Source organism: Molossus molossus, unplaced genomic scaffold (genome assembly GCF_014108415.1).
Source record: "Molossus molossus isolate mMolMol1 unplaced genomic scaffold, mMolMol1.p scaffold_m16_p_19, whole genome shotgun sequence".
NCBI lineage: Eukaryota > Metazoa > Chordata > Mammalia > Chiroptera > Molossidae > Molossus > Molossus molossus.
Genome location: NW_023425354.1, coordinates 37,217,168 through 37,232,368, shown reverse-complemented (window position 1 = coordinate 37,232,368; position 15,201 = coordinate 37,217,168). Strand labels below are relative to the sequence as shown.

The 15,201-nt window shown below is 38.2% G+C and overlaps 1 protein-coding gene across 3 annotated transcripts in view; it reads left to right on the top strand.

Annotated features, from left to right (window-relative positions):
- Positions 1 to 15,201, top strand: part of ATAD5 (ATPase family AAA domain containing 5) — a 49,497-nt gene that overhangs the window by 3,557 nt on the left and 30,739 nt on the right. For 2 of the 3 annotated variants that reach the window (XM_036268946.1, XM_036268948.1), the window contains exons 2-6: positions 1,554 to 3,445; positions 5,124 to 5,232; positions 10,845 to 11,009; positions 11,747 to 11,870; positions 12,444 to 12,522. In XM_036268946.1, the coding sequence (XP_036124839.1) occupies positions 1,554 to 3,445; positions 5,124 to 5,232; positions 10,845 to 11,009; positions 11,747 to 11,870; positions 12,444 to 12,522 (2,369 nt within the window). The remainder of the gene's footprint in view (positions 1 to 1,553; positions 3,446 to 5,123; positions 5,233 to 10,844; positions 11,010 to 11,746; positions 11,871 to 12,443; positions 12,523 to 15,201) is intronic. The other variant, XM_036268947.1, reaches the window with a different exon arrangement.

The following is a 15,201-nucleotide window of genomic DNA, read 5'->3' as shown; positions in this document are numbered from 1 at the left end:
GCAAGGCAGTAACTGTTTTTTTTTTTTTCATTTATCTTGAGATAGAGCAGGAGGGAGAGAGGGAGGAAGAGAGAAAGAGAGAGAAACATCGACGTGAAAGGGACACATCGAGTGGCTGCCTCTCACACGACCCAACCAGAGCCGGTACAAACTGCAGCCGCGGTACATGCCCTTAGCGGGAACCAAACCCCGGTCTCTCTGGACCACAGGCCGACGCTCTAACTGCTGAGCCAAACCTGCCAGGGCAAGGCAGTAACTGTTTTAAGAGCAAATTAAAATATGGGAAACTGTCTTTCACCATTTTTTTTTTTATCCTCACCTGAGGACATTTTTCCATTTTTTGTTCAGATAGAGTGGGAGGAAGGGAGAGAGAGAGAGAGAAACATTGACATGAAAGGGACACATCGAGTGGCTGCCACCTGCACGACCCAACCAGGGCTGGGACAAACTGCAACCAAGGTACATGCCCTTAGCGGGAACTGAACCTGGGTCTTTCTGGACCGCAGGCCGAGACTCTAACTGCTGAGCCAAACTGGTCAGGGCTTTCACCATTATTTTTACTTGAGTAGTAATTTTGGGATTCTATGTTTGTTCACTATGTACCTGTTTCTTAGAAATAGAAAATTTTTAAACTTTTTAACTAAAGTTAACACAGAACAAATTAATATTTGTAGAGTCACTACCATGCATCAGACTTCACTTTTTTTTTTTTTTTATCCTCACCTGAGGACATTTTCCCTTTTTTTTTTTTCAGGTAGAGTGGGAGGGAGAGAGAGTAACAGAGAGAGAGAGAGAAACATCGATGTGAAAGGAGGAACACATCGAGTGGCTGCCACCCGCATGACCGACCAGGGCCGGGGACAAACTGCAACCGAGGTACGCGCCCTTAGCGGGAACCGAACCCAGGTCTTCAGGACCGCAGGTCGACGCTCTAACCGCTGAGCCAAACCGGCCAGGGCAGACTTCACTTTTTTTTAAACCTCAGCTGAGGATATTCTTTTATTGCTTTTTTTTATAGATAGAGTAAGAGGGAGGGAGGCAAAGAGAGAGAGAGAGGGGGGGGGCACTGATGTGATAGAGACACATTGATTGGTTGCCTCCCACACCACCCCAACCAGGGCAGGGCATTGAATCTGAAACCAAGGTACGTGCCCTTGACCAGAAATCAAACCTGAGACTCTTTGGTTGGCGGGTAACCACTGAGCCAAACTGACCATGGCAGACTTAACATATTTTTATGTACCATGTTCATTACAAATTCTGTGAGGTGGGTGGTACTATTCAAAAGTTAACACATTCGTACCTAAAAATAGTGGCCTTGACACTTTTTATTGAAGTATAATATGTATATAGTAAAGGTATAAGTTGATGTGGTGTTGAGATTTGAATTAGGGTTTAACTTTAAAGCTCTTTTTCTTTATGATCATGTTTGTCTCCTAAGGGAGCTTTCCTTTCTTATCTGATTATGTAAAATATTAGATCCATGTTTAAAATGTATGTTTTGTATTATTTTGCTTGAAATAAACCTTTTTTTTCTTCTTTTAAATTGATAGGCATGCAAAAAGCGAAGAAGAGATGATGACAGATCTTCCTGTGAAACAATTACAAAATATTTATTACCAATAGGGAAGACTGGAGATAGGGTTTTCTCTCCACCAAAATCCAGTAATATTCTGGATTATTTTAGAAAGACTTCACCCACAAATGAGAAGACTCAATCAGCAAAAGAGTGCAACATAAAGTCATGTGCACCACTGCCCGCTGACATTGGCAAAGACAGTAAAATACCTTTGGAAATGTTCTCTGGTATAGAGTTTAAGAAGCGAACAAGGAGAGTCAATTTATCTCATCAACTAAATAATATTAAAATTGAAAATGAATCTCCAATTGAAATTAGTAGTGATGATAGCAAAGAAGACTCTAGTTTAAATGATTTTGTGGAGAGTAGTACTTCTGTTTCACTTAACAAGAAGCATGTAGAAATACTTGCAGAAAGTATTCAAGATAGCAAAAACCAGTCAAGCACTGTGACCTCCAAAAAATGTTCTAAGAAACTAAATCCTAAACAAGGGACCATAAAAAATGATTATAAAAAACTGAGAAAAAGGAAGCATCAAGAGGTAATAGATCTATCTGAAAGTTTACCCGTGGCAGAGGAACTAAATCTTAAAAAAGATGGTAAGGGTAGTAAACAGATATTTCCTTCCCGAATTAATGAAATAGATAGTACTGCAAATAATATGACTAAAACAGCCCAGTTAAATGATAGTATAATAACTGTCTCATATGAGGAATTTTTAAAAAGCCACAAGGAAAATAAACTGGAAGAGATGCCAGACTCTACAATGTCAATTTGTATTCCTTCTAAAACTGTTGAGGGTACAGTCTTAAGTGGTTGTACAAGTGAAACAGAAACCTGTGACATTTCCCAGCAAGTGCGCTTTAAGACAGTTACTGTTCTTGCACAAGTTCACCCTATTCCCCCCAAAAAGACAGGGAAAATACCCTCAATTTTCCTGAAACAAAAGCAGTTGGAAATGGAAAATAGTCTGTCTGATCCTGAGAATGAACAGACAATTCAGAAAAGAAAATCTAACGTGGTTATACAGGAGGAAGAACTAGAATTGGCAGTATTGGAAGCTGGAAATTCTGAAGCTGTGAAACCAAAGTGCACTCTGGAAGAAAGACAACAATTTATGAAAGCATTTAGGCAGCCAGCATCAGATGCACTTAAAAATGGAGTCAAAAAGTCTTCTGATAAGCAGAAAGAGCTCAATGAAAAGTCTTTAAATGAGGAAGAAAGAGAAAGTAATTCTAAAAAAATCATGGAAAATCCTAATATCCAAATGGTTTTAAATAATGGCAATTCACAGTCATACACTAATAAAAGAAGGTTTACAAAGGAGAAATGTAAAAAGCTGAAGAAAAAGGATAAGAAAATGTTAGATACTGGTGCTACTCCAGGTGAAAGAGAGGGAAATCCACAAAAAAGGGAAACGACTTTTTCTTTTAAAGGTAAACAAAATAAAAATCGGCTTAGAATGAGTTTAAGACAAAAGAAAACAGAAGTTTTTAAAGACAGCTCATTATGTAACAGTGCAAGTCTTATTTGTGAAGATAAAGCAAATGATGACCCTCTAAAGATTTTTTCTCAGTATGACAAGTTTTCAAGAAAAACTAGTACACCAGTTAAGGATAGGGTGGTACATTCTAAAGCTGAAACTGAAGACAGCTTAGTAAATGTTTTTACACCCAAATCAACCAGGAGATCTGCAAAAGGTAGCAGGACGCCTACTACAACAATCATAAGAGGTACAGATTCTGCAGATGCGCAAGATAGTCCAGTGAAGCCTTCCACTCCAAAAGCAGACAACTTAGCAGAAAAGCATAGTTTATATACGGCGGAATTAATAACAGTATCTTCTGATTCAGAGAGTCCTATTAGGTAAGGTAAAGTTTGTTTTTGTTCTAAAGTTTTAATTATTCTGCATATACCGTTATCTGGGAAGGAAAATACTTTAAGCATTAGTGAATATGATTTATAAGAAAAAGAAGCCCTGACTGGTTTGGCTCAGTGGTTGGAGCATTGGCCTGCAGTCCAGAGAGACCTGGGTTCGGTACTTGCTAAGGGCACATACCTCGGGTGCAGTTTGTGCCTGGCCCTGGATGGGTCGTGTGGGTGGCAGCCACTCGATGTGTCCCTTTCACATTGATGTTTCTCTCTCCCTCTCTCCCTCCCACTCTATCTGAACAAAGTATCAAAAAATGTCCTCGGGTTAGGATAAAAAAATAAAAATAAAATAAAAAAGAAAAAGAAAACAGGGTGTCCAAATTGCTGCTAACTTTCCACATTTAATAATGTTAGGCGTGATTTCAGAAGAATTCCAGATGAATTCTAAACTTTCTTTAGAATTTACGTTATTATTATTATTGTTGTTGTTATTATTTTCTTTATTGATTTTAGACATAGAGAGGGAGGAAGGGAGAGAGAGATAGAAACTTCAATGAGAGAACATCGATTGGCCACCTCCTGCATGCCCCCCACTGTGACTGGGAATCGAACCAGTGACCTCTTGGTGCCTGGGTTGACACTCCACCACTGAGACACCCTGGCTGGGCTAATTTACATTATTTTATTTTTTGGATTAATAATACTATGCATCATATACAATTTAAAAGGTATAAAAGAGTTTATAGTGAAAAGTAGGTCTCTGATACCCTTATTCCCTCCCCCTCCTCCCCTTATTATCTTGTATATCCTTCCAAAGGTAGTCTTGAGTTTGTGAATACACACTTACTTACATATGCTTGTTTAACTTATATATATAAATATGTGCATAAAAATATAAAATTTTAAAACAAATGGTATCACACTGTATACGCTTACATCTTGCTTTTTTGCATTTCACATTATTTCTTGGACACCATTCCATGTCTACATATTCATCCTTCCTCATTTGAGTTCTAAATTTAATCATAACAGTTACTGGATGTAATATTCTTCAAATATTAGTTCTGTGCATTTAACAAACGAGATTAAAAGTAAATCATAGAACCTTATTTCTTGATTAAGCTGGGCCACGAACTTTAAGATCTATACTTGCATACTGGTTTTGGCTAATATAAGAGTGATCTTGCCCACCTGGTGTGGCTTAGTGGATTGATCATCGTCGTTGTCCCATGGACTGAGAGGTCCCATTTCGATTCCCGGTCACAGCACATGCCCAGGTTGTGGGCTGGATCCCTAGCAGTGGGTTGCAGGAGGCAGCTGATTGATGTTTCTCTCTCATGGATTTTTCTATCTCACCCTTACCCTCTGTCAAAAAAAAAAGATCAATCAAAACATATTAAAAAAAAGAGTTATCTTAGGGGCTAATTTTCTGTAAAGCTTATAATTTCTAAAATGAATACTTTATATTATGAGTTTAACATAGAGTTTGGCTTACTTTTGAATTAGTAATTTGAAACTAATGGGGTGATTTTTTGTTTGTTTGTTTTATTTTATTTTATTTTTTCTCTTTTAGAACTGTCCAGAAATGGGAGCTCTAGTTCTTTTCTATATTTTCTTTAATTTCTTACACATTACAATCATGAAAATGTTTCTGAATTTTTTTTTTTTTCAGAATGAAATTCACCAGAATTAGCGCTCCCAAAAAATCCAAGAAGAAATCTAAGAAAAGATCCAAGAAATCTGAAGCAACTGGTGGAGATTTTACCTCTCAAACTAGAAAGGTAATTAAAATATTAGGGAGCCCTGTAAGTGATATTGTATTATCTTACAAGCAGCATAACAACTACTACTATTGGAAGTAATATGCTACAAGAAGATTCACATATTTCTTAGATTATTTATATTAACTATAACCCTATATTATTTTTCACTTTTTTCTATTCCTCTAGTTAGTTTATTAAGACATCAAGAGAGCTTATTGTGAGATGAAAGCAATCAATAAGAACAGAGTCTAATTTACTTTTTCTAGATTTTGTTAATGAGAGTTACATTCCAAATTCTTTTTCTTTTTTTTTTTATCCTCACTTGAGGACATTCCTCCATTTTTTTTTTGTTGTTGTTCATACAGAGCGGGAGGGAGAGAGAGGAAGAGAGAGAGAGAGAAACATTGACGTGAAAGGGACACATCGAATGGCTGCCACCTGCACGACCCAGCCAGGGCCGGGGACAAACTGCAATCAAGGTACGTACCCTTAGCGGGCACTGAACCTAGGTCTCTCTGGACCGCAGGCCGACGTTCTAACCGCTGAGCAAAACTGGCCAGGGCCCAATTATTTTTCTTAAGGCTACTTTAAAGAAAAGAATTTTGTTTTTATTTAAAAAAATTTTTTTTTCTTTATGGATTTGAGAGAGGGAGGAAGGGAGAGGGATAGCAAGAGATGGAAACATCAATGAGAGAGAACATTGATTGGCCGCCTCCTTCCTGCCCCCCACTGGGGATTTGGCCCACAACCTGGGCATGTGCCCTGATGGGGAATCAAACTGGCAACCTCTTGGTGAATGGGCCAATACTCAACCGCTTAGCCACACTGACTAGGCTTTCTAAGGTTACTTTTAAGTCATGATTGAATGTTTGGTTTATTTCTGTAGATTAGAGGCTAAAAAGCAAGGTTTCTCAACCCTGATACTATGGACATTTTGGGGTGGATAATTCTTTGTTGTGGGGGATTTTCCTGTGCATTATAAGATATTTAGCAGTAACCCAATTAACTGCAAGTTTATTCAACTTTTATTTTAGAAATACCATGCCTTGTTTGTGCAATGTACTGCTTAGAATTATGATTCACTAATAAAATTTCCAGCAAGACAAATCTCAATTTAAATTGGGGCCCTTATCTGAATTTACTTATATCAGTTATTTTATCTCATACTGTTAATCTGTCATTGCACCTCTTACCACACGGCCTTGGTTTTTGTAGCCTTAGCCAGGCTTATTTAATAGTTCTAGGAGAAAATCTTAATAATTTTCTGGGAGAGATTTTTTCATGTTTTATGAGAACGAGGAGAGATTGGTTTTCCTAAGAGCTCCATACTCATAACAGCTGTTCCAACAGATATTTACAGAATGGCTTTCAGAATGTCTCTGGCTTCATTTTTTTATGCAATAAATATTTATTTAATGCAATGCTATATGCTGGGCATTGGGAATACAGCTCCAAACAAGATGTACATGGAATGGATACTTATAGAGCTTAAGGTCTTACAGTGTTTTCAGGCAAGTAAACAGGCAGTTGAATATATGTAATAAGATTTATAATAAAGTAAATACTGCCTTGGCCAGTTTGGCTTAGTGGTTAGAGCGTCGGCCCGTGGACCAATGAGTTGTGGCTTTGATCCCAGTCAAGGTCACGCACCTCGGTTGTAGTTCATCCCCGACCATGATTGGGTTCATATGGGAGGCAACCTGTAGATGTGTCCCTCTCACATCAATGTTTCTCTGTCTCTCTCTCCCTCCCACTCTATATGAACAAAAATGGAAAAATATCCTCAGGTAAGGAGTAAAAGAAATAAATAAAGTAAGTACTGAGTGCTCTGAAAGCACATAGATGGGTTTTATATTTTAGGGAGTGAGAAGTAGGGTCTGGATTATTAAGGGATTGAGACTTCATTCTGACAGAAGTAGGGAGCCATTTTAAGTAGGGGAACCAACAATCGGATTTAAGTTTTAGAAAAATTACTCTGCAGTGTGGAGAATAATTTTAGTGGGCAAGATTTTAGGCTAGGAGATTATGTAAGAGGCTTTTGGAGTAATCCACATGAGATTGGATTGTTTTGAATGACAGTAGTGAAAAGTGGACAGTGGTTATTTAGGAGGGAGAAATTAGGAGACATGATGGACTGAAGGTGAAAGAAAGGGAAAGTGAAGCATGATATCCAGGGTTCTGGCTTGGGCTTTTGAGTGAATGGTGTTGTATTTCATTGAGATAGGAAGAAAGCTAGGTGTGGGAGAAAGAAGAGGAGTTTGGTTTTGGAAAAAATGGATTCTAGGTGCCTGTGTGATGTCCAAGTAGAACCATTTATAATTAGCAGTTGGATCCATGGTCCTAAATCTGCAGAAATTTGAGCTGGAGGGACAGTTGAAGGAGTCATTGGCATATTGATGGTAACTGAAACTTTGAAAATAGATGAGATGATGCAGGAAGAGTATATTTGGTGAAAAGAGAAGCTACTCAAAGATAACCCTGAGGAAACTCCATAGTCTTTTAAGGGTTGAGCAGAAGTAAACATAGGAAGAGTGCCTGAACTGGTAGAACAACTTGGAGAATTTGATGTCATGCAAACATTTCATGGAAGGAGTGGTCAGTACTGTCAAAGTGGCAGAGAAGTTTACTGAGATGTGAATTGAAGTGTCCCTTGATGTTTAGCAGTCTTGGTAAGTGTTGAGTAGTGAATGCACAGGTGAGATTGTTTGCCTAACTTTAAACAAGAGCGGCAAGATTGATGCAGAGTTGGTTTTTTTCTAGATAAACATGACAGAAGACAATGGGGCCAGAGGAGGTGAAAACATTTTTAAGAGTGGAGAAGTGATGTGCATTGGAATCTAAGCTGAATGGGGAGCAGAGGCTGATGAATAGGGAACTCAGAGGACTGAGATTTGAAGTGTAGTCAGAAGTAACCAAGTTAACAGCTGAGAGGATAGGCAGCTGGGTCAGAAAGTAGGGAGTCAGGAATGATTATTTTTGAGGTGATAAAATTATGGTTGATTTTAATTTTCTTTATTTTTTTTTCTATAAATTGAACTTTAAAAAACTTTTATCAGAAAAATAATTATTACAAAAAACATAAATTTCAAGTAATAGGAGAACTACATATCTTTTTCTCACATTCACCAAAACATACCTCTTTTTTGGTTAATCCTCACCTGAGGATACTTTTCCATTGTTTTTTAGATGGAGTGGAAGGGAGGGAGAAAGGGAGAGAGAGAGAGAGAGAGAAAGAGATATATATATATAGAGAGAGAGAGAGAAAGAGAAACATCGATGTGACAGACATATCAATTGGTTGCCTCTTTCACAACCCTGACCACAACTGGGGCTGAGTATTGACCCTCCAACCCAGGTATGGGCCCTTGACTGGGAATGGAATCGGAGGCCCTTCAGTCCGAGATCTGGTGCTCTAACTACTGAGCCAAAATGGCCAGGGCAAAACATAGTTCTTTTAAAGAAAATGTTTTTTTCTTTGATTTTTTAGAGAGAGAGAGAGGGAGAGAGATAGAGACATTGAAGAGAGAGAACATTGATTGGCCACCTCCTGCATACCCCCCACTGGGAATCAGGCCCACAACTTGGGCACGTGCCCTGACCGGGAATCTAACTGGTGACCTCTTGGTGCATGGGTACACGTTCAACCACTGAGCCACAGTGGCTGGGCAACATACTTCTTTTTGTATAACAATTTGTTTCAATGATTGAGTTAATTTAAATTTAGATGGATTATTTTGCATTCTGATCATAAGGTTCATCAGCCTGCCAAAAATTTTGCTAGCAGAATAATAAAAATTTATCACTATACTCCTAGAGAAGCAAATCCTTAACATTCCTGACCTTCTTACATTTTTTAAATATTCATATCTATTCTTTTAAATGTTTATAAAAACAACTTTAAAGATTTTTTAAAACTATAAGCATTTATTTAAAAAACAAACTGGGCCCTGGTTGGTTTGGCTCAGCGGTTAGAGCGTCGGCCTGCGGTCCAGAGACCCGGGTTTGGTTCCCGCTAAGGGCATGTACCTCCATTGCAGTTTGTCCCCAGGCCTGGTTGAGTCGTGCGGGTGGCAACCACTCGATATTTCCCTCTCACGCCCATGTTTCTCTCTCTCTCTCTGTTCCTCTCTCTCCCTCCCACTCTATCTGAACAAAAAATGAAAAAATGTTCTCGGGTGAGGATTAAAAAAAAAAAACAGCGGAAGTATATAAAATGCACAAGATCACTTATTTCATCAATGGCAGAACCAGGTCTGTAGACCAGATTTTATTCTTATCTAGTGCTCTTTTTCATATCTGCTGCCTTTCAGTTTCTCTCCAGAGGATTCAGCCTAAAGGCGACTAAAATCAAAGAATAGATGCCATGAATATAGTGGGGATAGATCCAACAATTCTAATGTATACTATAAACATTTTTCTGAGTGTTTTTTCATAAATGTAACTAACTGTATTTATCTGGATAAATTTCAAGTAAAAAAAAAAGTCAAACCAAGTATAACTGGACATATTTTTAATTTAATTGCCTTGGTAATATTTGAATAACTGTTTTTTTGTTTTTTATTTAATGTAATTTATGACTGTATTTTTTCTATTATATATATATTTTTAATAGACTTTTTTTTAAGAGCAGTTTTAGGTTCACAGAAAAATTGAGCTAAAGGTGCAGAGATTTCTCATATACCCTCCGCACCCACACATGCACAGCCTCTTCCATTATCAGTACCAGAGTAGAAATTTGTTTTTTTGTGTTGTTTGTTTTTTATTTTGATTAAATCTGGGGACAGTGAAATAAGAAAGGGTTTAGGATAGAAGAAGCAGCAGGAGAGAGTCTAGGTGGGGCTGCTTTTACTTTCTAGAAAGTCAGAGAAAAGGGGGCCTTGGGAACGGGTTCATGGGGTTAGTGTGGGATGAACTGCTGCTGCTTATTGCTCCCCTGGTTTCAAGTCTCCTGGGGACACTTAGAGTTTTGGAGATGCACACGAGTGGGGGAAGAAAAGGGGTAAAGGAAAAGTGCGGCACACTCCTGGGAAAGCACGCTCAGTAGTACATTTGTTCAGAATGATGAATCTACGTTCACATATTGTTACCTAGAGTCCATAGTTTACATTAGATTTCATTTACCCTTGGTGTGTTTTAGTATTTTCTGTGGGTTTGGACAAATGCATGACATGTGTCCACCATTATAATATTATACAGAATAATTCCACTGCCTTAAACTCTTCTTTGCTTTGTTGATTCATCCCTTCCTCCCTACCTTAACCCCTGCCAACCACTGATTATTTTACTGTCTCCATAGTTTTTCTTTTTCTTTTTTTTTTTTTTTTTTTATCCTCACCTGAGGACATTTATGCATTTATCTTCAGAGCGGGAGGGAGAAAGGGGGTAGGGAGAGAGAGACACACACACACATCGAGTGGCTGCCACCCACACAACCCCAACCAGGCCAGGGACAAACTGCAGCCAAGGTATGTGCCCCTAGTGGGCACTGAACCTGGGACTCTACGCTCCACAGGCTGATGCTCTAACTGCTGAGCCAAACTGGCCAACACTAGTTTTGCCTTTTCTGTTTTTTCTGTTATTAAATATATGTTTGCCAGTGATCTAAATTAATGTTTCAAATTTTTGTTTAGGCAAGCAGTGCTTCAAAAAATGTATCAAAAGCAAAACAATTGATTGAAAAAGCAAAAGCTTTACACATTAGTAGGTCAAAAGCTGCTGAAGAAACTGTGACACCTTTAAGGCGTTCATCTAGACATCAGATTCTCCCTGAAAAGAAAAAAATGTCCGACACAGAAGTAAGTATTACAAATATTTATGGGTATAAATTCTGTCCTAGCTCTGGCTGGTGGGGTTTATTTGGCTGGATTGTCATCCCCGATACAGAAAGATCACGAGTTCGACTTTCCGTCAGGGCACATACCCAGATTGCGGGTTCTATCCCGCCAGGGTTCGTGGTGCATATGGGAGGAAACCGATCGATGTTTCTCTCTTACATCGATGTCTCTCTCTGTCTCTCTTTCTCCCCCCTCCTTTCCAATCTCTCTAAAATTAAAAACAAAAACAAAAAAAAAACTCTGTCCTATTTTGTTGTTTGGATTGGGAGAAGGAAACTACTATAAAGTTGAAAGGACACCTTGAGGTGGTAGGAAGAATGTCATTATTATTTCTGCTTTAAAAGTCTTTGGCTCTCTTTTGCCTACAGAATGTAATCTGAATTCTTATCAAGCCATTCAAGATCCTTATAGGCTGAACTAGCACTTCCCCTTTCTCAAAACACCACCCTTCCTCATATACAAACTTTTGGCTCTAATTAAACTAAATTATTCATTTCTCCCCAGATGGTGCAATTTTTACTTTTTTTTTTCCAGTTTTGTTGTCTCATGATGGGGAGATGTAAGGAGTTACTAATGTAATTATCTTGTCTATGGCTTTTAGCATTACAATCCTTTTGAAATTTTAATGACATTAGTTATATGACATATTTTTATTTTTTATACGACATTTTAAACATTCTTCTCTTGTTTTGTCATAGGACTCTGTAATAATAAATTCAAGTCCTACTTCTTTAAAGCATCCTGAGACAGATCAGAAGAAACTTCAGTGTCTAAATGATGTGTTAGGAAAAAAACCTAACAAGCCTCCTAAAAATGTACCTGGTAATCAGATTTGATAACATTTATGATGAATATTTGAATGTTTTGGGGGTATGATATTGTTCTGAATGCTTTCATTTAAATTTAATCTCTTATAAAATATAAAGTTTTAATTGTATTAAGTATTATTTCTATTTTAGTAAGTAAAGTTATAATGTAGTGAAGATTTTGCAAAGGGTAACTGACCATATTTTAAGTTACCACATTTCTGTGTATTTGTTTATCCTCAGTTAAGTGAGTGGTTCCCAAACCTGACTAATCATCAATATCATCTGAATAAATTTTTTTTTAAATTAAATTTTTATTCCCTTTTATAGACATATTAACTAAGAATTTCCAGAGGTGGATTGTGGGAATCTGTAGTTTAAAAAAATTTTGTTCTTCAAGAGATTCTGATATTGATATTGCCAGGTTGAGAGGCCAGATCATTACATAGATTTGTTTTTAGTTAAAAGAAATTTTTAAGGAGTTAAGTTTTTTAAAAGTTTAAAAAAGTGGAGATATAATTTTTAAAGTAGCTGGAGGAAAATGGAGATGATGAACATTAATACTAACCTAAGTATTTATTTTTTTAAGGAAAAATGAAAGTTGCTCCTTTATTTACCAGAAAGGCTGATAAAACAACTGATCCTAGCCTTGGTTTTGATGCAAGCAGGTCAGTCCAGTATAAATTTTTAAATACCAAAATGTTTTATGGAATGTATTGTGTATTGATTCATTTACGTTGATGAGAAAGCATGTAAATGATCATTTGAAGCTTTAATAAGTTTGTTTTAAAAGATGACAATATTGACAATGCTACAACGGGATTTGAAGATCTTGTTTTTTTTGTTTTTTTTTTTTTTGCAAACATTTTGTGGCTATCTTTAGACAAAATAGTGGAAAAATAAACAGGCAAACCAAAAATACCAAAAAGTTGATTATGAACTTATTCAGTAAATGATTAAATACCTACTATGTACCAGGCACTGTTTTTGGTATTAGGAATATTATGGGGAACAAAACAAGACACATTCCCTGTCCTCATGAGGCTTATACTCTCTAGAGCAGCGGTTCTCAACCTGTTGGTCGTCTAAGACCAACGGAAAACACATGTTTCCAATGGTCTTAGGAACCGAGACTCTGCTCCTCTATCTATCTCCAGGCGGGTCTGCCCACATTCAGATATGCCCCCATACAACATGAGGAACTGTATTAAAGGGTTGCGGCATTAAGAAGGTCGAGAACCACTGCTCTAGAGGAAAGACAAGCTATGATTAAGCATTAATTGGGCCAAAAAATGAAATGTTACAGTTGTACTAAGGAGAGATAAAAAGTTTATATTAAATAAATTTGGTCTTGTAAAGAAAGGCTTTGCTGAGGAAATGACACCTGAATTAAAGAATAAGCAGGAGTTCATGGGGGAGGAACAGTGTTCAAGCCAGAGGGAACAGTCTATGCACAGTCCCTGTAGCTGGATGGAGCATGGTAAATATAGAAGATTGAAAGAATGCCCGTATGACTTGAGCATAGAGAGCTGGGGTGAGAGGAATGTGAGATTAAGTTGGAGAGGTGGATGCCAGTCCAATCAGGGTTTTAAAAATGATTATGGACATTTGGATTTTAAAAGTTTAATCTGACTACTGGATTAATTTGGCTATTGTATAAAGAATGAAATAGAGGAGGGCTTAGAGTGGATGCAGGAGTCCAGATGCGAGATGATGGAAGTATGGACTCAGGTGTTGGAAATGATGTATGAAAACATTTAGGAGATAAGTTTAAAAACCTTTGATGATTAATTAGAGTTGGGGTAGGGGAGAGGAAGGTGTAAGGATAACATGTAAGTTCTGTTCTTTGTGAGTGGATGGCATGATAGAAGAAGAACAAATTTAAGGACATTATGTGTTCAGATTATTTTTTTCTTGTTTCAATTTTATTGACATATAGTTACATATTGTTAAATGCACAAATCTTTTTATTTTATTAAAAAAATTTTTTTTTCCTTTATTGATATTTAGAGAGAGAGGATGGGAGAGGGAGAGATAGAAACATCGATGAGAGAGAACATCAAATGGCTACCTCCTGCATGCCTCGCACTGGGGATTGAGCCCACTGCCTGGGCATGTGTCCTGACCAGGAATCGAACTGGCGACCTCTTGGTGCATGGGTCAGCACTCAACCACTGAGCTACACCGGCTGAACTGCACAAATCTTTAAAAAAAAATTTTTTTTTCCTGTATTGATTTGAGAGAGAGAGGAAGGGAGAGGGAGAAAGAGATAGAAATGTCGATGAGCCCTGGCCGATTTGGCTCAGTGATTAGAGCGTCAGCCTGCGGTCCAGAGAGACCCAGGTTCGGTTTCTGCTAAGGGTGCGTACCTCGGTTGCAGTTTTTCCCCGGCCCTAGATGGGTCATGCGGGTGGCAACCACTCGATGTGTTCCTTTCATGTCGATGTTTCTCTCTCTGTCTCTTCCTCTCTCTCCCTCCCACTCTATCTGAACAAAAAATGGAAAAATGTCCTCGGGTGAGGATACAAAAAAGAAATGTCGATGAGAGAGAACATCGATTGGCCACCTCCTGCATGCACCCTATTGGGGGATTAAGCCTACAACCCAGGTATATACCCTGATGAGGAATGGAACCAACAATCCTTAGGTGCATGGGGAGTTGCTCAACCAACTGAGCCATACCGGAAAGGGCTTTATTGATTTTAAGAGAGAGAGAGAACATTGATGTGAGAGAGAAAAATCAATCAGTTGCCTCCTGTATGTGTCTAGACTGGGGATCGAGCTGCAGCCTAAGTTTGTGCCCTGACTGGGAATTGAGCCCACAGCCTTTTGGTGTATGGGACACTGCTCTAATCAAATGAGCCACCCAGCTAGGGTTTGATCACTTTTATTAAAAAGTGCAGACCAGCCCTGGCCAGTTTGGCTCAGTGGTTGAGTGTCGGCCTGTGGACCAGAGAGTCCCGGGTTCAGTTCCCATTAGGGGCACATACCACAAAAAAAAGAAAAAGTGCAGACCAGCCCTGGGTAGTTTAGCTCAGTGTTTAGAGACTGAAGGGTCTTGGATTCAATTCTGGTCAAGGGCACGCATTTACCTGGGTTGCAGGTTCAACCCCTGCCCCAGTCAGGGTTATGCATGAGGCAACCAATCAAAATGTCTTACATTGATGTTTCTCTCCCTCCCTGCCACTGTCTCTAAAAATTAATGAAAAAATATTCTTAGGTGAGGATTAACAACAACAAAAAGCGCAGACCTTATATATTTTAAGATGATCTTTAACCTGGGTCTGACTGAGATTGCCTCATGACCAGACTCGGTCATACGTTCTTCTTCTTCTTTTTTTTTTTAA